This window comes from Myotis brandtii, unplaced genomic scaffold (assembly GCF_000412655.1).
Source record: "Myotis brandtii unplaced genomic scaffold, ASM41265v1 scaffold1137, whole genome shotgun sequence".
In the NCBI taxonomy this organism is placed as follows: Eukaryota; Metazoa; Chordata; class Mammalia; order Chiroptera; family Vespertilionidae; genus Myotis; species Myotis brandtii.
In genome coordinates this window covers 491089-517014 of record NW_005353916.1, presented here as the reverse complement: position 1 = coordinate 517014, position 25926 = coordinate 491089, and the positions used below count along the sequence as shown (strand labels likewise).

The 25926-nt window shown below is 38.0% G+C and overlaps 2 protein-coding genes and 1 long non-coding RNA gene across 4 annotated transcripts in view; 2 read left to right on the top strand and 1 right to left on the bottom strand.

Moving 5' to 3' along the window:
* Nucleotides 1–16823, bottom strand: part of EIF3H (eukaryotic translation initiation factor 3, subunit H) — an 88193-nt gene extending 71370 nt beyond the window's left edge. The window contains exon 1 of one of the 2 annotated variants that reach the window (XM_014547863.1): nucleotides 16654–16823. In XM_014547863.1, coding sequence (XP_014403349.1) covers nucleotides 16654–16785 — 132 coding nt within the window. In that variant the 5' untranslated portion in view covers nucleotides 16786–16823. The remainder of the gene's footprint in view (nucleotides 1–16653) is intronic. The other variant, XM_005857817.2, reaches the window with a different exon arrangement.
* Nucleotides 11675–25825, top strand: LOC102239751 (39S ribosomal protein L42, mitochondrial-like). The gene is made up of 2 exons (XM_014547871.1): nucleotides 11675–12189; nucleotides 25793–25825. The coding sequence occupies exons 1-2, from the start codon at nucleotides 11701–11703 to the stop codon at nucleotides 25811–25813; spliced, it is 510 nt and encodes a 169-aa protein (XP_014403357.1). The 5' UTR covers nucleotides 11675–11700; the 3' UTR covers nucleotides 25814–25825.
* On the top strand, nucleotides 18029–24062 carry LOC106727841. The gene is made up of 3 exons (XR_001364095.1): nucleotides 18029–18054; nucleotides 19084–19139; nucleotides 23989–24062. It is a non-coding gene; the product is annotated as an uncharacterized LOC106727841 (long non-coding RNA).
* Nucleotides 25826–25926: the final 101 nt, after the last annotated feature.

Here is a 25926-nt window from a genome sequence, read left to right as displayed (position 1 = left end):
GAGGAGGGGGCCTGATTCTGGGGTGCGTCACCCGAGAACCACCCTCTTACAATCTGAGACCCCCTGGGGGATGTCAGAGAGCTGGTTTTGGCCCGATCCTCACAGGCCATGCCGAGGGACCCCACCGGTGCACGAATATATGTATATATATGAGGTGCTTAATATATGTAAAGCACTTTGAATAGTACTCTCCCCCTCCTCCTTCCACTCTCTCTAAAATAAGTAAATAAATAAATAAATAATCAATCAGTGGAAAAATATCCTTGGGTGAGTATAAATTTAAAAACAAACAAAAAGTCTTCTATTTAAAAACTGCCTCAATTTTAACAAAAATGAATTTTAAAGGGATTGAAGGAGGGGCAATGTAAACAGCACAGCAACTTGATATGCCTGCCCATAGTCAATGCAACTTTTATCAGCATCAACAGAAGTACAGTGCTCCAAGAGAAATTATCTCATTTTGCAGCACAGCTGACCTGTTATATTCAGTTCTCTACGATGACCAAAAAGTCAGTACCCAAATGAGAAATGGGAAAAGCACCGTGGTTTAACTACCTGGCAAAATCAATGAGTGTGAATAAGTACACACAGAAAGGGGTAATTATAAGACAGAAAGCTTAAAACCCTATGAGGAGGACAAGTTCAATGAATTAAAATTTCTCTCGAGTAGGGACAATCACAATGAGCACTTTCCAAATACTGAGGCACCAGAGGATGTGTCTTAGAACAGCGGTTGCCAACCGGTGATCCGCGAGGTCTGAAAGGTTGGGGACCACTGTTTTAGAAGGCAAGCTTAGGACAGATAATCGTTTCAGGAAAGAAGTTTTCCACTTTAAGGATGAATTCTCTCTAGCATTTGTGGCTGTCCAAAATAAAAAGCCTTCAGGAAAGGAATGATGAGCACTAAAATAATTTCCAACTAGAGTATACACTGAGTGGCCAGATTATTATGACCACCTGACGTTTGTAGGCAAATTAGCTATAATTTCATGCTGAAGTTGCTAGAGGGCCAGTCCATTATAAATAGGGAAGCAGGTTGTTTACCAGCCTTTGAGGCTGTTAAATCGCATTGTTTACCCATATCTTCAGCAGAAAAAAAAAAATCACTTCTACTGTCGTGGTAAACAACCTGCTTCCCTATTTATAATGGTCTGGCCCTCTAGCAACTTCAGTGCGAAATTATAGCTAATTTGCCTACAAACTTCAGGTGGTCATAATAATCTGGCCACTCAGTGTATATGATCTTGCCATTTTAATATAATCTGATGAAATAAAGCATTCTGAGGGGAAAAATGCCGTTTTTATCAAAACTAAGCTGACATTCTTCAATCCGACATTTTATGGCCTTCCTATTTCACATACACTAAAAATCTCAATTCTTTTGTTCAAAAATAATGTGGTGGAATTATATTACAAACTTGAGAGATGTTCAAAAGAAATCCCTGATCAAAAGTAACTAATTGACATACAGGAAGGGCTTTTAATATTCTATGTAAATAACCAGAAATTTACTGTATACATAAAAATGTTCCATAGATTATGGGTACTTAAAAGTGACTGAATCAATGTTCTGCTCATGAAGAGATGCTTTACTCACCTGTGCCTACCACAGGTACTGGCACATGAAAGATACTCAAAATACATTTGCTGAAGGAATGAATGGTAAACATTTATCGATCATTTATGTTATGTCAAGCAGTCCTCTATCTTGCATGCAATGACTCAAATAATTTTTATAACCACTCTATGAAGTCAGTAATATTACTTTCCCATTTATTTGACAGATAAGGAAACAGGTAATCGTACAGGTTAAATCAGAAAAGTGATCTCACTTCTGACTCCCAAAGTACTTTTAGTTACAGTAGCTCACAATAAATGAGTAACTTTAAGTGACCCATAAGTGTTTATAATAAGAAGGCTGAAACAGATAGAATGCAGTGGCAACAGGTCTGGAAGAAATCCCTGTAACTAGGTGGCAGAAGCAGCACTTTGTGCATGGAGTAGTTCAGTGTGGAGTTACAGGGTGAGGTAGTAAGACAAGACTATAGGGCAGTGATGGCAAACCTTTTGAGCTCAGCGTGTCAGCATTTTGAAAAACTCTAACTTAACTCTGGTGCCATGTCACATATAGAAATTTTTTGATATTTGCGACCATAGTAAAAAAGAAGATTTATATTTTTGATATTTTTGATATTTATTTTACATATTTAAATGCCATTTAACAAAGAAAAATCAACCAAAAAAATGAGTTTGCATGTCACCTCTGACACACGTGTCATAGGTTCGCCATCACGGCTATAGGGAATGGTGCTAGAGGTCAAATTTGTCCTGCCCTAATCACTAGAAGTCAAGTAGCATCAGCAGGAAACCTCCATTAGTTGCAAGAATGCAATGCAGCTTTTAATCATCACCAGCACTATTCTCACAAGCCACACGTTCTGTCATAGAAGTTCCCTTTCTGTCCTGCTCCATGTCTTTTTTCTGCCTCCAACCAATCACATGCTTCTATCCATAAAACAGTGCTAACGCTTTTAATTAATCTTGTTTATTGATGCCATGCTGCTTGTTCTTACTTAAAAATAGATATATGGAAAGCTTAATAGTTGTCCAAAACAAAAACATGCTCCTATATTAGATTTTGTTTATAAAGTGTCACAAATGACCCCACATACTCCGGAGCTTTATAACAGCACTTGTTCTCAGCTTATCAAAATGACCTGAGGAGCCTTAAATGAAGAGGAGTCTTACAGTCATCAGTATTTTAAAAACAAAACAAACAAAAAGAAACTGATGCTGAACCCAACCTCTGAAACTCAGAGTTAATTGACCTGAGCTGGGACTCCTATATTGTTTTGTTTTTCTTTTTGTTGTTGTTGTTGTTGTTGTTTGGGGGGGTGTTTCTTCCTATTTTTGGTTTTCGATTCTGCAGGTGATTCTAAAATTCTACTTCATTCTAACTTTTTTAAAATATATTTTTATTAATTTCAGAGAGGAAGGGAGAGGGAGAGATAGAAACATCAATGATGAGAGAGAATCATTGATCGGCTGCCTCCTGCACACCCCTTACAGGGGATGGAGCCCACAACCTTGGGCATGTGCCCTGACCAGGAATCGAACCATGACCTCCTGGTTCCTTCCTCCAGGAACCATGACCTCCTGATGCTCAACCACTGAGCCATGCCGGCTGGGCTTCATTCTAACTTTTAATGAGAGTATGGACCAGCCTTCCTTTTCTGTTTTAACTCCTCAGGTGATTACAATGCACATAACTGGTTGAAACACAACTTTCCTTTCCTGTTTTAAGACTCCCTGTGTTGCTGAAAAGTGAGTACACTGAGAAATACAGACATAAAAGTGAACATTTTATTTACTAGTATAAAAGCATAAATATAACCCCCTCATGAGTGGTACTCAAGCCCTTGGAAGAATCTCCACAGTATAGAAATGAGAGGAAAAGTGCTGCTGCAACCCATCTGAGAAGCATTCAAGTGTCCCATAGCAAAGACTTTTAGGCTTCATGGCTTGACCCATATTTAAGACTGCTTATGTATTAATGCTGACCAGGTTCCTTTATCCTATAAAACTGTGGGTAAATAAGGATTTTTCTATAAATTATGCTTAAAGGAATGGAAACTGAGCAGCAGAACCTTAAATTACCAACTTCTTCTACACCTCCCAAACTGTCATAATATGGCTCTAAATGCTTATTAACCTACCTGATTTGCCCTAAAGAGTATTGTTCTATGAATAGGTCAGCTGTCTCTAGAACTATCTCCAGCTTTGAGGTTTACACATTCTCAGGCTGGGCGGATCTTAGCAAGGAATCCCAACTTGCAAGCTAGTAAAGAGATGTCCTGTCTGCTGAAATTACTCAAGAAGAACCAATTTTTTCTATTATTATTATTCAGTGCAGACAATTTGAAAGAGCAAAGCAGACTATTTTGTCATTTCTAAGGAACACATTATTTTTTAAAGTGTGGGGCTTTTTTCAAAAAGGCTACATACAAGCAACACAGTCACTTCTAAGACAGAAAGTATTCTCGATATTATAAGGTAAATACAAATAATAACCTAAAATATCCAAATTAATTATACCAGAAGTCAATAAACCTAAAATCTGAGTTAATAAGCATGAGGAATAAAATCTTCCATCCTCCCTAAAAAGGAACGTTTATCAGAATCGCTAAGACCTTTCTACCAAAATCATATCAAAAACTTTCACATACCAAGGAACAATTTAAATCTGGCCAAAATAAAAATTATGCTGTCTGATAAATTAGAATAATTTTCTATCAAACATGATGTCTACAAAAACTAGTTACTACAGAAATATTTAAAAGCCCTGCCCAGAATCACCAGAATTCTGCTATTTTCAAATTCTTTTGTTCACTCTTTAATACATTCATCTAGGTATTTACTTGCTGAGTGACTTTGAAGGCTAGTTACTTCTGCCAGGCCCTGGGAAAATGAAACTGAAACACATAAGGTCTTTGCTATCACAAGGCTCATATTTTAGAACAGCTGACTTTAAATTCTAATCTCCTGTTTTTATGGTTACTCTTCAACTATTCAAATTTGCTACTGCACACATATATACAAATTACCAGAAAATATGTATATGTACACACTATCAGAGGAATATAGATTGGTTTTTAACAAGCAGAGAGATCTGTTTAAGAGAAACCTAACATAAGCCAATTATAAATCAGCAAACTATGAACTCAAACTTTGTGCAAACTAATGATAATAAATCTTCAACAGGAAAGCAGTGGGTTTCCCACCATCCTTGTAATACACATAAAAAGGATGTTGAAAACCAGTAAAATTATTAGGGACAAAGTAATTTTATATTGTATAATACCATCTATCATTTTAGCCACCTTTATTTTTTTTTAATATATTTTATTGATTTTTTACAGAGAGGAAGGGAGAGGGATAGAGAGTTAGAAACATTGATGAGAGAGAAACATCAATCAGCTGCCTCCTGCACACTCCCTACTGGGGATGTGCCCACAACCAAGGTACATGCCCTTGACCAGAAACGAACCTGGGACCCTTGAGTCCGCAGGCTGACACTCTATCCACTGAGCCAAACCGGTTAGGGCTTAGCCTACCTTTATAAAACTGAGTTCATTGAGAATGCTCAGAGATTGCAACCTGTATGGTGTACCTAGCAAATGCTGACTCTACTTGTTCATCTTTTAAAAAAAACTCACAGATGAAGAAATGCTGAAAACATTTTACCACTAAAACTAATAAAAAAGAAAATCAAGTATTTTGTGATCACAACAGTATTTTATATATGATCCTATTAAATATTGTTAGACTCTGGTTAGAGGGAGATGCTATTAGCTAAAATAGGTATGAAAATCCTATAGAGATAAGTCAGTCAGTAACTACTATAGCATTATTGCAAGGATTAAAACGTAAGACATCCAAAGTACACAGTGCATATTAAATTCTCAGTAAAAAGTTACAACTACTATTATTAGAATAAATATTCCATCTAACCTCCTCCACTCATCCAACCATCTATCCAACAAATATTTAGTGAGTGACTAGAATATGCAAGATATGGCACTAAGACTTGTCTCCCCACAACATTCAGAGTCTATTCCTCAAAGGATGTAACTTAGTAAATGCTTATTAAAAATCAACCTCCTGACACCAACTTATATTTTTAAAATTCATTAGTCATATCAACCTACCGGGATTTAGGACATTTTAAAAATCTGTATTCAAAAGTCAAAAGCGAGATTAAACTGATTTATTCAAAATATTTGTGTGTACATGTGTTTGTACGTACATATATATATTCAAATATTTTTATGTTTCCTTATAAACATCATTATCCTTGCTAAAAATAAAGACTAAATCCACTCCGAAGATTCTTAAAAGTCTGAAATAAAATGACAAACCCCAAACTACACCAGTTGCTGGCCAGTTGAAGAGGTCAGGGCAGGATGCATGATTCCTAGCAGGCTTTATTCCAGTTTCATAGATTCTGGGAGGTAAGGTCCACAGCCTGAATTTCTCACATCAATCACCATCAAAGAACAGCTATTACTGTAAAAGAATTTTAGTCTCAAAGAAACTGTAATGTCACAGAATCTCCCCTTAGCATGTTCTGTAAAATCAATATCTAGACTTTCATTTAATTCTGGCATCTTTCAATGACTGATCTGTGAACTTGGCAGTTTTCTTATTTGGTTAAGCCTAGATCATTTCTTCTAACACTGAACAAAGAAGGTAGTTATTGCCAAAATGTAAATTCAAAAAGCAGAAAGCAGCATTAGCCTTAAATTTAACACATTTTATGACTCGAGTGGGATTGGGGTTCCATTTCATAACTGGCTAACTCAAATAATAAACAGGATTTAAATCATTGCTGTTAAGTTTTGATGTGAAAGAATTTTAAGGAACTTCAATGGGGGAAAAAAGATATTTTGCTCTGACACATATGGGATTAGTTACAATGCTCCAATACGCTTAATCAATATCACTTCTTCAATATTTCAGTTGAAAGAGCATATTTCATTATTATTCTCTTGGATCTAATGCTCACTGATAGTCCATAGTTTTAAAGTTAAATCAACTAATAATTGCTGGGAAAAGGGGGAGAAAGGCAATGTAGCCTCAAGAAATTCAACAAAATAGCACTGCTCTCATCATAAAAATCAGTCATGACAAACTACAATGATGCAATCAAACATACAAATGTATAATCGCAATTAAAACAATTAAATGTTAATTGATAATGATGTTCAATTCATAACATTAAGTTTTTACTTTACCAACTCAACATAAACAACCTGCAAATTTTCCCACACGTAGCTGGAAAGTAGTTTTCTAAAGTAAAAAGAGTGCTAAACAGGCTTAGCTGGAACAAAATTTCTTTCCTCCATCAAACAAAAAAATGTCAAAACTATTATGAGCTAGCTGTCTTCTTCCTAACATATCTAGCTCATTAAATTCAGAAGCATGGATATCTGAATTGGAGGGCGGTCACACCAAGAACTACAGCAGCCCTGGCCAGCTTGGCTCAGTGAATAGAAGGGTCCCGGGTTCGATTCCGGTCAAGGGCATGTACCTCGGTTGCGGGCGCATCCCCAGTGGGGGGTGTGCAGGAGGCAGCTGATCAATGTTTCTCTCTCATCAATGTTTCTAACTCTCTATTCCTTCCCCTTCCTCTCTGTAAAAAATCAGTAAGATATATTTTTAAAAAAAAAGAACTACAGCAGCCCCAGGTGGAAGATGCAGGGCAGTTCCCCCATCCTGACAGAGCAGGCACCTATGAAGACCGCGGAAAGTGGTGCGTGTGTCCCCCACACCTGCCGCATGCTCCACTCAGCATGGTCTGGCAGTCCCCAACCGCCCCTCACCGTCCTCTGCCAGCCCCTGCCACTCTAGCAGACCCTAGCGAGAACAGCCAGGTGATCCAGGCCCACTCTTCCTATATTATTTCTATTTTCTCACTTAACATACACATGCACTCACGCACACACAACCAAACACACAGTACTCTAGAAACGTGAGTAAACTCATAGACACACAACAACTAGAAACATGCTTCCATCGGAACTCCTTTTAGTAGGAGACCAAAAAATTTGGTCAGAAATCTGAAATCTTTGTAAAATCAATAGTTTATATATGTAAGCGCTTTTTTTAACCATAACTTAAAATTTACCATCTCAAGAATTTTTGTGTACAGTTCAGTAGTATTAAGTATATTCACACTGTTGTGCAACAGATCTCTAGAACTTTAATCCTGAAAAATTGAAAGTATATACCCATCAATACTCCCCTTTTCCCCCTCTCCCATTCCCTGGCAACTACCCTTCAACTTTCTATCTCTATGAGTTTAACTTCTTAGGTACTTCATGTAAGTGATCATATAGTTACAATATTTTCTCTTGTGATAAGAACTTTTAAGCTCTCTCTCAACTTTCAAATATGCTTTACAATATTAACGATAGTATATTAGATCCCCAAGACTTATTTTATAACTGAAAGTTTGTAGTTTTGACTCCCTTCACCCATTTGGCCCACCCCCAATCTCACACACACCAAAAAGCATGGACCACTGCATAATTAAAAGGCCTTTCAGTGACTTGGGTTGGTTTTTATTTCTGTTTCTTTAACAGGAAGCAGTGCTTCCTAAAACAGGTCCAGAAGGAAACATTAAAGAGTAACGTGACTGTCTCTGGGAAGACAGTGGTTGAAGACAGAAATGAAAGTTTTCACTATGTACTCTTTTTTGTCTTTTGATTTGTGTACCATGTGTATCCAGTGTAATGGCTGTTTCATTAATAGGTTTAATAAATTAAAAGGGCTTTAGTTTTTCAGTATAAGAAGTATGCCACAGTAATCACAGGAAGTGATTACTCACCTTCTTTCTCCTGAAGAGGATGCTGGGCTTGAGACAGGCCACCCCAAAATGTCCCCTAATGGCATATTGATTACTTTGAATTAAGGTTACTTGACAAGCAGCCAGTGACAGAAGAGCACCTTGACCCTCCACTGTCTCCTTGAGTGCAGGAAATAAATCTCCCCTGTGAAAGGTGCCCTCCCTTCTCCAGGAGGGCTGAGAGACACCCTTATCACTACAGCTAAGAGATCCAGAGGCAAAGAGCTTCTATAAACACTTTATTAATTTACTACCCAAGCCCAAACTTTGTTCAGACTCCTCGCTAATACCCAAACCTTGCTTAGATTCCTTTCTCAGGAGCACTAACTTTTTGTCCTGTGAATTCTTCACAAATTGTTTCTTTGTCTAAAAAATATTAAAAGGTGCCTGGTTCAATCACTTCTTTGAGCCTCATTTTATGATCTGAGCATCATATTGTGATTTCTCCCATGCACATGTATTAAATCAGTTTTTCTATGTAGCTTGTCTTGTTTTATTTTTAGCTTTATTGTTAGTCCAGAACTAATTAGTCTAGAAAAAACTAAAACAGAGTAGAGGGGGAAATTCTCCCCCTTGCCAATGAGGTCGTTCGAAACAAAATTGAAGATTAGGCACATCTGCACAAAATTTAAAACAGGGGTTTTCTTGTAGCCAAAGGAAAAAAATCTTGGTTTTAATTGTTTCAAAGACTACCCTTAAGCCAAACTTGAAAACAGTACCTACAGCCATCTCTTGGCAACTAAAAGCAAAAGGTAAAGAGGATCTTAAAAGTCAAGCTATAAAGTTTGATTTTGTGTAGTGAGAATTTCCAACAGGTTTTTGCATTCTAGGACTACAATTGTCCTTTTAATATGAATATGATTATTTATTCAGCAGCACTGTGTGTGATGGTCAAGTACAAAATGGAATCTGTAAGGCCAGTCAGTCACATGAGGCCTTTCCAATAGTTCAGGAAAGAGACCAAGGCTCGGCAGCAGCCACTGAGCAGATCTGACTCCTCTCGTTCTCAGCCTCACTCCACTTCTTCTGCAACCACGTCTGACAAACCTGATATGGCTGAGATTGAGAAATTTGGTAAGTCAAAATTGAAGACAGAAATGCAAGAGAAAAAAACCACTGCCTTCAAAAGAAATGACTGAACAGGAGAAGCAAGAAAATCGTACACGTACCATCAGTATGCACTATACATTCCACAAGTATTGCATTCTTCTTTTAACTGCTTAACTTTGTAAAATGCAAAGAGGTTCCATCAAGTTTAAATGACTGAGCTGCCCCTTTTCCCATCAGAGAACTACGGACCAAGAAGGAGGCACCTGCCTCTCCATCTGCCTGTCTGGCTGGCAGGGAAGGAACAGCACTCATGTGTTGGTGAAGGAAGAAACTCGGTGGGACAACAGTGAAATCCAGAGTAAAAATCAAGCTGGTCCAAGATGTCCTGCAGGCTGTAGAATGCAGAGTAACCAGAGTGCCATTTTCTTTTGGTTAAAATCCTTTTAATTATTGGTATGCACAATTTTTTAATATGCAAGTAAAAACGTTTTGAAACCAGAAAGGAGAGCAAGAAATGAAGAGTACAGACAATACAGTTATAAGATTAAAATATAAGTGACCTCAAGAGAATCCAAGGAAAACTAAGGAAAAATCAAAGATGATACCAGAAGTCTGGGTAACTTGGTGTTACCACTAACAGACAAGAAATATTTACTGAATTGAATCACTGTAATAAGCATACTAACAAGCATGGTTAATTTTTAAAATAAAGACAAAGATTTTTGAAAATCGCAACTTTCAGTGCCAAGAAATAGCACAGCACTCTAATACTGGGGGGGGGAGTAAACTGAACCATATATACAACTATTCTGGAGAACAATTTGGCAACACACTTAAGAAAACGCATAACCTTTAACCTGCTAACTTCAATTCTAGGCATTTAGTAAAGCATAGGAAAAACACTATGCTGTTTTAGTAAAGCCCAAAATCTTAATGGTGCTAACCAACCTCCTGTTATGAGCTTATAATCAAGCTAATTATCACTGTGTGTTTTTTGTGATTTTTCCAAACTTTGCTTACAAATAATGGTTTGTGTTTTTGTTTGTTTTTAATATATTTTTGTTGATTTCAGAGAGGAAGGGAAAGGGAGAGAAACATCAATGATGAGTAAGATCATTGCCCGGCTGCCTTCTGCACGCCCCCTCCTGGGGATCGAGCCCACAACCTGGGCATGTGCCCTTGATTGAAATAGAACCCCGGACCCTTCAGTCCACGGGGCCAAAGCTCTATCAACTGAGCCAAACCAGGTAGGGCTGTTTTTGTTTTATACCCTTGACATTTAGGTACTATTTGGGGGGAATATAAATCTTAAAATTGTATGCCAAAATACAGCCGATATTTAGACTCGAAGAGTAAAAAAGTTTTGTATTTTGACTAAATTAATACTGAGTTACCATTATTTTGCTGAATCAATTTTTTTTTTCTTGTATGCTTGGACTTGGTACCAACATCAAAAAAAAAAAAAAAATACAGAACACTATTCTGGCACAAAGTAGTATCCATTTCAGTCCTTTCAGGTTTAATGAAACAATACAGTTTGCCATCATATAGATGGATGTGTAAATTATACTATACTTTGCTATTAAATCTAAATCTTTACAGGATATAACCATTTTATAGAATGATCTACAAATAGAAGCTTATGAGAAAAACTACAGCTTTTAGTATATTTTGCCTTGGAGTATATTTTTTCATATATTGCCAAATGAAATAATATCCAAGTACCATACTTTCAATATTTTACAAAAACAAACTTATAAACTAATTTACAAGAGAAAAGCAAATGCATCTAAATTTTCATGTAAGTGCTGAAATCGGAAGCTCTCATCAGAGAAACCAAGGTGGAGTTGGTAAAGTAAAAGTGAGAATATTTGACCACAAAAATAAGAACTGGCAAAAACCCTCTTCAAAGCCCAATGCTCTGTAGAGGCTTTTCTCCCCAATACTGGGGCTAGAACTGAGCTAAAAATCCAGAAAATGCTGCCAAGGTGTAAAACACCTAGAGTTGCTCAGCCAAACTCATGAAATCCTGGGTATAAAGCAGAAGATCAGAATTTATAATTTTATAGAAACTAGTTGAAGCCAAAAGTGACAAGAAATAAGAAGCGAGGCTGGAGGCAAGACGGCAGGCTCGCGGTGAGCAGACGTCAAGGGATGAAAATAGGTATGCCTAGAAGCAAATTTTAAAAGCATTTTTTCTTCAAATCTTTTTCCATACCACCTAATAAGCATCTTGATTCACCATGGCCATATCAGCAGTGAAATGGGCGATATCAAACAGAACTATTCTGAAACATTTACTTCCAATCCAAAATGGAGCTTTATTCTGTGTTTGTTATAAATCCACATACTCTTCTCTTCCAGATGACTATAATTGCAAAGTAGAACTTGCTTTGACATCTGATGGCAGGATGATAGTTTGCTACCATCCTTCTGTGGATATTCCATATGAACACACCAAGCCTATCCCTCGGCCAGATCCTGTGCATAATTATGAGGAAACACAGGATCAAATACTGAAAACCAGATTAGAAGTAAAAGATGAACACTTGGAGCAAAGACCCATGATAGAACAACTTAGCAAAATGTTATTTACTACTAAGCACCGTTGGTATCCTTATGGACAGTATCATACACATCGTAGGAAACTGAATCCTCCAAGACAGATGATATTGAGGTTTTCAGTAAAATGCTGTCCTGTTCTCATTTGCCATTTGAGAAAATGCAATCAGATATATTCACTACTATGTGCATGCCATGAACACAGGAGGCCTGTCAGAAAAAAATATTTTTAAAGGCAATAGATTTCAATTTCAGTAAGCTCTCTGACCTTAAGGAAAAGGAACAATGGCCAGAATATCTGCAGAATTTATCCAAATCTTGGAAGCATACTGCAATGGAAAAGTCAGATGGACTTAGTTAGGAAACTACCTTAATTAGGAATACCTACTAATACTTCTTCCCTAACTTCCCTTAATATACCTTGTTTTCCCACTATGTTAATCTGTATGACCCAGAGACTAAAGGTTGCCTTTTTCCCACTTTAGATTTACTAAATTGATTTCTTTTAGCTATAAATCTTCTCATAGATAGAATATGACAGATTATTACAAAGATTATACTAGCTTTCTCATACATTCTTGAGGACCTTGTCCAGCATGGGTCAATAAACTATGCTCTTAATGATAATACTAGGCATCAAAACGTGGCTAAGCTGTGTTCAATATTTTCTGGCTATAGGGGCAGAAAGTTATGTAATACAGTTCAGAAAGATTCAAACTTAAAATGGCTAAAATGTAAAAATTGATGCTTCCAAGAGTTTCAAGTTATCCCACTAAACTATATTCACACATGTAAAGTAACTTATTCTCCACTAAAGTCAGAAAATGAAAGGAGCCAAGAGCCATACAATTTTTATTTTAGTTAAAATGTTAAAAGGCCAAACCATTTCTATGTAAGACCAGAATTTGAACAAGAGCTTCCATTTCCTAACGGTTAACAAGCTGTTATCTAGACTCTGTAACTTCATAATGTTTCACACACACAAAATAGTGATAGATATCACAGCCTTATAAGCCCTTTATAAATCTTAATTATTCATTTCAGTTCACAAAGCACTTTGATCAACATTTTCTCATTAGAGCTTAAAACCATCAGGTAAGTAGGGCAGAGATAACATCTACTCTCAAAGCTATCGCAGGATCAGATATAACCTAATCAAACTTGCCTACACAGGGTCTTGTAAACTGTAGATGCTTAAGTAACATTAGTGATTTTTCTTACTGATGACACCTAAAAAGACAAAGAACTATAAGCAAGTTTATAAGGCTAACTGGTCTTCTAGCCTCACTCCCGCGCTCTTTTCTCACCAACACACTAGCATTTACTGAACCAGTTTCCTCATGATTCATTTTCAAGAATATTTCTGTACCACAGGACTGTAATAATTCATTCACAATATTTGAGTGCTTTCTATGTGTTGGTCAATGTTCTAGACACTTGTAAAAGTTGTACTGAACAAATCTGGCATTGGTCCTGCTCTCAGGAAGTTGATATTTTAGTGTGAGAAGACAAGCAACAAGTAAATAGTGATATAAGAAGGGTCAGTGAACTGATGAGGACACTTTAGATTAGTCAGAAGGTCCCTGTGAGGTGACATCTGAGCTGACATCTGGATGACAAAAAATATATGGAGCGTAGCCAGTTTGGCTCAGCAGTTAAGCATCAACCATGAATCAGGAGATCAGTTTGACTCCTGGTCAGGGTACATGCCTGGGTTGTGGGCTTGATCCTCCAGTAGGGGGCATGCAGGAGGCAGCCAATCAATGATTCTCTCTCCTTCTCCCTTCCTCTTTCTGAAATCAAAAACATATTTTTTAAAAGAAGTATATATAACTCTGACTTTTTCATTTATTATTAACATTCTCCACCTTACTTCCAATAAAGGAGGGATGAGGTAGCTAATAATTTTAAACAATAAGGCAACTTTTTATATAAAAGGGAAAACAAAATTTAAAAGGTAATAGACTTTGCCCGCTGGTATGGCTCAGTTAGTTGAATGCTGTCCCATGCACCAAGAGGTCACCGGTTCGATTCCTGGTCAGGGCACATGCCCAGGGTTTCAGACTCAATCCCCAGTACGAGGCAGGCAGGAGGACGCCAATCAATGATTCTCTCTCATCATGATGCTTCTATCTCTTCCTCTCCCTTCCTCTCTCTCTAAAAAATCAACAAAAACACTTTTTTAAAAAAGGTAATGGATTTTAAGCACTGGAACTATGTAAGACAGAAATGTTTTACACTTTAGCCTTCAGATTACCATCTCAGTGGCAAAGGAAAAATACATAAACAGTAAACCATTCATTAACAGTGTATGATCACATGCCAAGATGAACAATACAAGCCATCATCATAAAAAGTTCAGAGAAAGGAAAAGATCAATGTGGACCAGAGCAGTACTTCTCAAACATTAATATGCTATAAATCATCTGATATACAAGGTCAGGAGAGGGGCCTGAGATTGTGAGATACTTTATTTATACATTTCTAACAAGCTACCCGAGGCCAATTCTGCTTGTCTTGCTGGTCCATGGACCATACTTTGTTAAGTATCAAAAGTGTAATGCACGTAAGATAAGATTCATTCTGGTTTGGGAGAACAAAGTAGGTTTTATATAAGTTCAACAGGAAGAATTAGCTTGATCTTGTCTAGGAACAATGAGACCATTTGACTACAATGAAGATCCACTCCTCCATCCCAAAAAGATATGCTGAGCACTGAATCTGTGCAGGGTACATTAAAAGACACATTGACAAGTCTAATAGAATGGACAATTGGACAATTAAAAGATGATTGAGAGATACCATTTCACACAAGGAAAAAAGCCATGTAGTTGTCCATTAACAGTCAGATAAAGAAATTTGTTATAGCCATACAATGAAATGCTGTATAGCAATGAAAATGAATGAATTACAATTACTCACTCTAGAATGGACTAATCTCTATCATGGTGTGATATATATATATATCTGTGTGTGTGTGCGTGTGTATCATAGGAAAACATACTATGATTTAATTCATTCATATGTATTAATATAAACAGGCAAAATTAAACAAACTACTTAGGAATATTTGTGTAGTGAAGCTACTAAAAAAATTACTGAATCAAAGATCACAATAGTGACAATAGGGTGGGGAGAAGGGTAGGAGAAAAGGATGAAATGGAAAGGGGCTTCAAAGATATTTGTAATGTTCTGTTTCTGAAGCTGAATAGCAGGTGACTGGATATGTATTTTGTGATTATTCAAATTACTAGAGGCCTGATGCACGAAATTCGTGCAAGAGTAGGCCTTCCTTCCCCCGGCTGCTGACACCAGCTTCCCTCTGGCACCCCAGACCCAGGCTCCCTCGCAGCCCCAGCTTTGTCCTTCCTTCGGAAGGCTTTCCATAAGGACATCCGGTCTAATTAGCATATTATGCTTTTATTTATTATTATTATTTTTTAATGCCCTTGACTGGAATTGAACCCGGGACCTTTCAGTCCGCAGCCAACGCTCCATCCATTAAGCCAAACCGGTCAGGGCTTATTTTTATAGAAGATGTATTATAGACACTATTTTGCATGTATGACATTTGATTTTCTTTTTACACTTCTTTGCTAATGTTATCAATTATATTTTTAAAGACATAGGAAATTGGTGGCGGCAGATTCTAAAAGCAGTGACTTAAAGAAAAGTGGAAGACTGCTAATATAGACAATTTTTAACCAGTGACTTCAAGAGGAAAAATATGGGGATTGAGAAGGGAACACAGAATGCTAAGAGACAGAGCTGAACATTTTACTATGGGAATGTCTTGAAAATGTTAAGACATGAAGGGAAAGGTAATATTAAAGAAACAGAGGAATTGATAAATAAGACCAAAGGTAGGAAAGAAAAGGTTCAAGAATATAAGAAAAACAATTGGTCACTATCAAGATGTCAGGAACAAATACTATTCAACATCAGGCTTACCAAATAGTTCTGTGTGGCTAGAATGTACAGTTCCTAGGAAGTTTGGAAATACTAGGAATTAAACCTAAACACTAAAGCAAGGACATCTTGGTGGGCCTTGAACTCACTGCAAAGCCACTGAAAACATTTCAGAAAGGCAGTTAACAAGATCGGACTTTCACACACTTTTAAAACACATTGTATGCGGGAAACGTATTTATACGTTTTACGTTGACTGTAAGAAGTAGAGCCACCTGTTAGCGCGCGATAAAAACTACCCGCAAACAATGTTAATAAAAGTATAAAAAGCAGACTGAAGAAAAGGTTACCCTGCGCTCCCCTTCCCATAGCCCCCGAGTCCTAGCTCCTTCTCGACACCCAGGGGTCACCTACCTACCTGTCGCCCAGAAGAGTTTTTCTCCAAGTCCTCTCTCCCAAGCACCTCAAAATAAGGCCCCAGGGACCTGTCACACACGCCCCGAGCCTCGGTCCCCTTTCTCAGCCCTCCATTCCCCCGTCAGATGGCAGAGAAAGCTGTAGCGCCTCCCGAACAAAAAGCGGAGACGAAAAAAGAGGATTTTCAGGGAAAACCTTGGCCCAGCCTCACGTGGCCCAGAGGGGAGGCTGCCGGCAAGGGCGCCAGGCGGCACCCGGCTGGGAACTGCGCTCCCCGCGGGGGCCCGGGAAGACGGCACCACACTCACCAGGCCGTCTATCTGCACCTGCTTCACGGCCGAATCTCCGGCCCCGCCTTTGCCCTTGCCTTTCCCGGCCGCACCGGTGGCGGAGCTGGAAGAAGTGGTGGCCGGGCCGGTGCCTTCCTTGCGGGACGCCATCTTCCCAGCGGGACAGGAAGAAAGAGAAACGTGAGTGATCGGAAGCGGAAGTACGAGCTTCACGTGACGTCATACGCAGTGCGCCGCCCGAGGGGGCGGAGCGGGGAGGAAAGGCTAGAGTAGGGCCCCGCCTCCCTTCAACTCCTTCCCTAACGGAATCCTTTGCGCATGCGCATTGTGTGTTTGAAGCTTCCCCCATAAAATGCTTGAAGATAAGTGGACTTTTTTTTAAAAAGACTTTGTGACTGACAAACACGGCAGAGATTGGAATGATGTGTCTAGAAGCCAAGGAGCCCAAGGATTGCCGGGAACACCGGAAACAAAGAGAAAGACATGGAAGAAAGGCATGGAACAGATTCTCCCTTATTGCCTTCAGGGAGGGCATGGCCCTGAGGACACCCCAACTTCAGACTGTGAGACCACACATTTCTGCTGTTTTAAGCTATGCAGTTTGTGGTGCTCTGTTACAGCAGCCCTAAGAAATTAATACAACTTATTTATGTGCTACTGTATTGATGTATTATGCGCATTATAAAACATCCACTGAAATAGGTATTGAAAAATGTGTAAAGGTGAAAAACTAATGTTTAAAACATTAGTCTTATTAACTTATAGTGTGCAAAGAGTTTGAGAGCAACGATATTGAATATTTGCCGTTTTAATCTTTTTATTTTGGAGAAAAAATAAAATGTTTTCCACTTTATGTTTAGTCAGCCTCCATTAGGCTATTGATAATAGCATTATAATTCACACTTACATGGTGTCCCATGTGTAAAAATGCTTTCACTTCTAATTTTTTTATTAATCCCAATTCCCAATCTTGCAAACCATGAAGAGTTTCACTAACTCCCATTACACACATTAGGAAACAGACGTGAATTGTGAATTATCCAACCTTATTCTGTTCATTACTGGTGAGCAGTATTGCATTTTGTCGTATGTAATTTTAGATAACTGTCTCTAACCACTTAGATTATACAGAAATTAATTTTTTTTCAGAATTACCAGAATAGCCCTTTGCTGCTATTAGTTTCATGTAAGATTACATAAGGACCAAGAAGTTATTTTATGCAAAGTGTTGAAGTATGATGCCGAATATATTCCCTAAAAATAACACTGACTTATGTGAAATACACATCTAAAGTATTTATTTTTATTTATTTAATCCTCACCCGTGGATATTTTTCCATTGATTTTAGAGAGAGTGGAAGACAGAAATATCAGTGCAAAAGAAACACATCGATTGATTGTGAGGAGCCTGCAACCGAGGTATGTGCCCTTGACCAGAATTGAACCAGGGACCCATAGGTCTGCAGACCGATGCTCTATCCACTGAGCCAAACTGGCTAGCGCCAAGTCTCAAGTATCTAAAGGAACACTTGACAGCTTTAGAAAATCATCTTAGATAAGGAATTTATAACTTTCTCTGCTTCCAAATACATTTTGCCTAGTCCTTATTTTGGAAATGTTTACTTATTCAATAAATATCTAGGCAGAACTGATGAAGTGGTTACACCAATGAAGGGTATTTCCTGCCCTGAGATTTTTGTTGTGAGGGTTCTGGTTTCATATTACAATCTGTAAACAGAAACAGTTACACCTGAAAAATTCCTAATGATACAACATAAAAAGTTGTATCCATTATTTTCAAGTACACATGAAATATTTATCAAAACAGACCACAACCTGGGCCACAGAGAAAGTCTCCACAAGTTTAGAACTATTGAAGGTTGATTGTAGTAGAATTACACTAGAAATCAGTAAGAGAAAAATAATCAAAAAGAAAAGAGAAGAAGAAAATTCCTCATGGAAGAACCAGATCTAGAAATTTGTGCCCGTCATTGGCTAGCTGGAATGATGAGCACCAGAAAGCATCCAGGTTACTTACAAATAATAATACATTTACTAATTGCTTTATCCTACTATATATATGGTTTCATTTCAAAATTACAATACCAATATTACTAGTCACAATAAAACTGGTAAGTAAAGTTTTAAATTCCTTTGTAATATTTTAGCCTTGGAAATATCCCACTAAGATTTTCCAGACATGTGTGCTAATCACACTACATGGGTTCTTTCAACCTGACCCAAAACAATGCATGTGGCCCCCTGTGCATGAAACAGCCCACAGCCAAGAGATATAAATACAGACACCCCCAATTTACAATGGTTTGACTTAAGATATCTTTTTCTTTATAACGGTGCAAAAGTGATCCACATTTAGTAAAAACCATACTTCAAATTAATTAATAAAGCAATTAATACTTCAAATTTTGAATTTTGATCTTTTTTCAGGCTAGCAATATGTGGTATGATATTGACAGCTCCCAAGTCAAATTGAGATCTAGATGGTAAGTAATCATCAGTATACTGTGTTGCCACCGTCTTATGCATATTGTGTTCTGAGCATGTTTATGGTAGGCTAGGATAAGCTATGATATTAGTTTGGGGGTATTAAATGTATTTTCAGCTTAGACATTTTCAACTTATAATGGGTTTATAGGGACCTAACCTCATAAATCTAGGAGCATCTGTACAAAGAGAGGAAGGGAGAGACACATGAAGTAGAATTTGAAATAGGAAGTCAATATAGAAGCAATATCACTTCCTTCATTTGGATTTCTGGTTTGCTTCCTATCTCACTGGCTACTCCTTTCTTCTGTCACCATTGATGATTTCTCTACCCTTCCCCAACTTTTTAATATTGAAGGAACTGCACCAGAGTTCCATTCTTCTACATCTTTGTTCCCTTATCTCTACTCCCTGTCATGGTGATCTCATCCACTCTCAAACCTCTAAACTTTATGCATATACTGATGAATCCCAAATTTATATTTTCCCAGACCTCTCCACTGAACTCCACACCAGCATGTCTATCTATCTGCCTATTCAACATCTCCACTTAAATGTCCAACAGGTACCTCCAACTTAACCTTTGCAAAATTGAGCTCCAACTCCCCTCCCCCGCAAAAAAAAAAAATTGTTCTTCACATAGTCTTCCCCATCTCATTTGATGACAGCTCTGTTCTTCTAGTTAATAAGACCAAAACCCCTTGACTCCTCTGTTTCCCTCTCACCCCACCCCCTGATCCATCAGTTACTCCTCTAGGCTCCATCTTAAAATGTATTCAAAATTCAGACTTCTTCTGAGAAGATGTAAAAATATTTTTCCCTACTTCTCTTAATAAGTGCATCAAAACCCCTGGGCATTATAGGTAGAAGAAAAATTAGAAGACTTTGCAAGGTGGGAAGAAGAAGGAAGACTGGCTAGGGACATTGGGACCCAAAGAACAAGAGAGGTGTGATTGCCACATATGTTCCATGCTTGGAGCTGAAGTCCAGTGACCTGGAAACACCAACAGGTACAAACAAAACAAAACAAAACACAAAAAAGCCTCCAATAACTGCACACTGTCAGTGGCGATTATGTGGAGAATTTGACCTTTAACCCTTATCAGACAATAATGAGGCAGCCACTCCATCCCCCACAGCAGTAAGGAGACCATCAACCCCATGAAGGAATCCTGGAAAGCAGTAATAAGGCAATCCTACCCCTTTCATCCAGGAGGTATCACTGGAAGCCTAGTTGGAGCTGGAACTTCCATCCCCCACCAGTGACAAAGAACTGTTCCCACTCCTGAGAGAGTCAGTGAAGGCTGAACATGGAACTTCTATTTGTACCCTCATGGGGCAGTAAAAGGAAGGACTCCCTCCCTCCATTGCCAGAGTTATGTCAGAGAAAGCCAACTAAAACAGGAGGCCTTGAGATCCAAAGTTCCATAACAAAATATGCAAAAATCGATGCTTCAATTGAAAAGTCATCATCTCATCAAGAACCAGAAAGATTTCAAACTGAATGAAGAAAGGCAATCAATAGATGCCAACACTGACATGACAGAGATGTTAGGATTATCTGAAAAGATTTTGAAGCAGCTATCATACAATGTCTCAACTACCAATTATAAGCACACTTAAAATGTTTCAGCAAAGCCTTAACTGGTTTGGCTCAGTGGATAGAGCTTCGGCCTGCGGACTCAAGGGTCCTGGGTTCGATTCCGATCAAGGGCATGTACCTGGGTTGTGGGCACATCCCCAGTGGGAGATGTGCAGGAGGCAGCTGATCGATGTTTCTAGCTCTCTATCTCTCTTCCTTCCTCTCTGTAAAAAATCAATAAAATATATTTTTTTAAAAAAGATATTACATATGTGTCCTTATCCCCATGTTCCCCCCTCCCCCCACCCACCCCCCGCTAATAAAATATATTTTTAAAAAAATGTTTCAGCAAAGAAATTGAAAGTCTCAGCCAAGAGCTAAAAGATATAAATAGGAACCAAATGGAAATTTAGAACTTAAAAAATACAATAACTAAAAATAAAAATAAAAACTCGATGGGCTTAACAGCAGAATGGAAAGGACAGAGGGAAAAAAAATCAGTGACTGGAGATGCAACATAGAAATTACCCAATCTGTACACAGATGAACAGAATATAAAATGGTACAGCCACTGTGAGAAAGAGTATGGCAGTCCTTAAAAAAATTAAACATAGAATTACCAAATGCGCCCTAGCCAGCTTGACTCAGTGGATAGAGCATCAGCCTGTGGACTGAAGGGTCCCAGGTTCGATTCCGGTCAAGGGCATGTACCTGGGTTGTGGGCACATTCCCAGTGGGAGATGTGCAGGAGGCAGCTGATTGATGTTTCTCTCTCATCGATGTTTCTAACTATCTCTCTCCCTTCCTCTCTGAAATCAATAAAGAAATATATTTTTTTTTAAAAAAAGAATTACCAAATGGTCCAGCAATTCCACGTCTAGGTATATACCCAAAAGTATTGAAAGCAGGGATGTAAACAAATATTTGTACACCAGTATTCATAGCAGCATTACTCAAAATAGCCAAAAGTTGAAAATTATTCAACAGATAAGTTAATAAACAAAATGTGGCATATACATAAAATTGAATATTATTCGGCCTTAAGAAGAAATGAAAGTCTGATACATGCTACAACACGAATGAATTTTAAAAACATGCTAAATGAAATGTCAGATGCAAAAACAATTATTATAGGATTTTATTTACATTAAGTACCTAGAATAGTCAAATTTATTGGGAAAGTAGAATAATGGTTACCAGGAGGTGGGAAGAGGGAGGAATAAGGAGTTATTATTTTTTTTAATATATTTTATTGATTTTTTACAGAGAGGAAGGGAGAGAGATAGTTAGAAACATCGATGAGAGAGAAACATCAATCAGCTGCCTCCTGCACATCTCCTACTGGGGATGTGCCCGCAACCCAGGTACATGCCCTTGACCGGAATCGAACCTGGGACCTTTCAGTCTGCAGGCCGACGCTCTATCCACTGAGCCAAACCGATTTCGGCAGGAGTTATTATTTAATGAGTGGAGAGTTTCAATTTGGGATGGTGGAAAAATAGTAATGGTTGTACAATAATATGGACACAATGACACTGAACTGTACATTTAAAAGGGGTTTAAATGTTAACGTTTGTGTTATTTTTCCACAATAAAAAAAACAAGTGGACTGAAACAAAAAAATAAAAATGAACAAAGCCTTGGGGGACTGCGGAACTATAAGAAAAAAAAATAACAGTCCTGCCCTGTCCTAGTGGCTCAATTGATTGAAGCATTATCCGTGCACCAAAAGGTTGTGGGTTTGATTCTGGGTCAGGGCATATACCTAGGTTGCCAGTTTGATCCCCAGGGTGAGTACAGCAGGCAATGATTGATGTTTATCACATTGATGTCTGTCTGTCTGTCTGTCTGTCTCTCTCTCTCTCTCTCTCTCCCTCTCTCTCTCCCCCCCCCCTCATTTCTTCTCTCTCTAAAAACAATAAAAACATGTTCTCAAGTGAGGATAAGTAAGTAAGTAAGTAAATAAAATATAACAATCCTATCATAGAAGTCTTAGAAAGAGAAAAGAAAGGGAGCAGGGGTTAAAAGTTATTAAAGAAATAGCACCTGAAAACTTCCTTAATATTAGGGGAAAGTCATAGCCTACAGATTCAAGAAGCTTGAGCAAACTCCAAATAGGATACATCCAAAGAAATGCACACCAAGTTATATCAGAGTGAAACTTCTAAAAGCCAAAGAAAACATCTTGAAAGCAGCAAGAGACAAGGCCCTACTTTATAAGGGAAAAACAATTGGAACTAAAATGGATTTCTCAATAGAAAACAAAGACCAGAAGGCAGTTGCATAATATTTTTCAACTGCTAAAAAAAAAAAAAAAAGAACTCTCAACCTAGAAACCTGTATTCAACCAAAATATTGTTAAGGAATAAAAAGGAAATCAAAACATTTTTTAATAAAGAAAAACTAAGAGAATTGTTACTAGCAGTCCTACCCCAAAAGAATGACTAAAAGTAGTTCTCTAAAAGGAAAAGGAACAATAAAAGAAAGAACCTTGGGATATCATTAAGGAAGAAAGAGCACAATAAACAAAAATGTGGGTAATTACAGTAGACTCTCCTTCTTTTGAGTTTTAGGGTTAAAGCAAAAAATTAGGATAGCAAGAAAGCCAACTACTGTTATAATTATTTTACTTACCTTAAATGAAGTAGATCTGGTATGAGAAATACTTAATTAAAAAAACAGAATATTCACACAACTTTTGTAATTTAATGTGAAACTTTAGAGGCTTGATCTAAGTCTACATTTCTGGCCATGCAAGTATCTTCTGTGTGAAAAATATGCTAGTTCAAAGACACATTAAAAACTTCACCTCCACTTCCCATTATGTTTTATAGTTCTGTGCAATTAATGTGGCTACTAGCAATTCATATAGGAAATAAAGGTCAGAGATTATTCTGATTAAATTTTTAGAGCAGGTTTATGCTTAACACTATCCACACTTACATAGGTTTCATACTGCACACAATTTATGACTATTATGATTATTACTGTAGGTCTTAATATAATGTATTCTCACCTAAACCAGGATTGAAATTTTTAAGTAAAATATTCTGGACTGGCCAATATACCCTTCCCTGCCCCCCTCCAAAAAAAAGGGAGTTTTTTGGCTGCATTATGAGAAAAACCCTTGACTATGTTTGGATTGGAAAGGAAGCCTACTCTGAAATTTGATTTTAAGTAATGGTTTGGGGTGATACTTTTATTTTTACTGGGGACAATTAACACTGAGTTAGTAGACATGTTTTAATTCGGGCTTTATTTTTAAGACTTTCAGATTGCAACTCAGGAGGCTCCAACAGCAACTAAGTGCTTTGGAATCATTCGCACAAAGATTAAGAGGCATGTATAAACCATAAAACCCTTTATAAGAAATAAGAATCTATCTTAAAATAATCATATGAACTAAACTTATATATAAAAACATATTGAAACTTAAATATACTCATGTGGCAAAAATTAAAGAAATACCTATACTGCCCTAGCTGGTTTGGCTCAGTGGATAGTGTTGGCCTTCAGACTGAAGGAGCCCAGGTTCAATTCCGGCCTAGGGCACATGCCTGGGTTGAGGGCTTGATCCTCAGTGGGGGGGCGTGCAGGAGGCAGCCCATCCGTGATTCTTTCTCATCATTGATGTTTTTATCTCTCTCTCCATCTCCTTTCCTCTCTGAAATAATAAAATTTTTTTTTAAAGAAATACCTATACTGCCCTTTTTCTTTAGTTGTTAACAAGCACAGCAAACCAAAGTGCAAACCAATGTTTAAGAGAATTGAGTTCTAAGGGTTTCTCACCTCATCACTTCTAAAGATAAAATGTACTTGTCCTCTCTATCATACAAGGTAGGAGTATTTAAGAGGGTTGTTAAACTGCTGAGTCAAAAAGAACAAGAGGAAGCAGCAAGAAAACATAGACAGACTGGGTGTGAAGAGAGTTGGGAATGCTGGTTGTGGTAGGTGGCCTCTGATTTGCTCTTCAGATGCACTCACCATCCTTCTCTACCCTAATCTGTGATTCCAGGAGGCTGACCAGTCTTTTATCAACCAGTCTCTCTCGCTCTGTGTCTTCAGATTGGGTTTAGCTAATGTGAACTACCAACAGGAGATTAGAAGTCAGGAGGAAAGCAAGGTAAGAGTATTTACTTCCATGAATCCCCTCAGTGACTGCCATTTGTCTACTTAAGGTCACAGCTTTTGTTGGGTGGCCTTCTGTTACCATCACAGCACATTCTGAGTTGCAGTCTGTATGCCCCCTCAAGCCTAGTAGTGATAATACAGGCTTCCCACAGTTGCTAGCCTCAAGGTACTTCATCATCTCTTGCTTTCCCTCCATTCCTTGCACATTTTAAAAAGTAGTCTCTTTATTAAATGCTATTCCATCACTTTTTCCAAGTGTGTTGTTAATGTTCAGCCAGGACTCTGATTGATAAATTGGTAGTGGGGAATGGGAGAAAAAGTCAAGGTAGTATTAAGGTGTGGTAAAGAGAGATAGGAGAGAGAGATAGGAAGAGGTTTTCAAAGCTTTTTGCACCATTCTATGAATGTAACACGACTTACGTGACTCCAATTAATTCCTAAATTGCGTAATTATTGTGGCTGAGTTCCTGTTTCTTTGCATCCATATCCAATATAAGGGCATGGCTATAGATCGATGTCTGGAATTTACATGACTAGGTAAGACTACCAGGATCTATGTGGGTTGATTATGTCATATTAAGACATTTCTCTTATGAAATAAGGATTAACCCAACCCAGTGTATCCGCTAATTTTTTCTAGAAATTCCGTTACTTGCTATAGTATGAATTTTTACTGTCAATTATGTCAATATTATTTGACTTTGTAATATTTCCTTTTATTCTCAGTGTACTCTCCCCCTTAGGGGCACGCCTACACTTTTCCCTTCCCCTTCCCAGGTACATTGCCTTTGCCTTTATTTTTCCTAAGCTCCATCGGCCCTTCTATTGCTTCTGTAACTTGTTTCCTGAGCCTATGCAGCCCATCTGGCTCACTTCTACTAGCTCTTTAACTTTCTAAATAAACTTTCTCTTATAATTTGAAAAAAAAATTTTGCCCAGCAGGTGTGGATCAGTGGTTGAGCATCAGCCTATGAACCTGGAGTTCATGGTTCAATTCCAGGTCAGGGCACATGCAGGGGTTGAGGGCTTAATCCCCAGTAGGGGGGCGTGCAGGAGGCAGCTGATCAATGATG

Coding starts and splice junctions, on each gene's coding strand:
- LOC102239751 (XM_014547871.1), top strand. CDS start 11,701: ATGGCCATATCAGCAGTGAAATGGGCGATATCAAACAGAACTATTCTG. Junction 12,190..25,792: donor ATTTGAGAAAATGCAATCAG/ATATATTCACTA, acceptor AATTTTGCCCAG/CAGGTGTGGATCAGTGGTTG.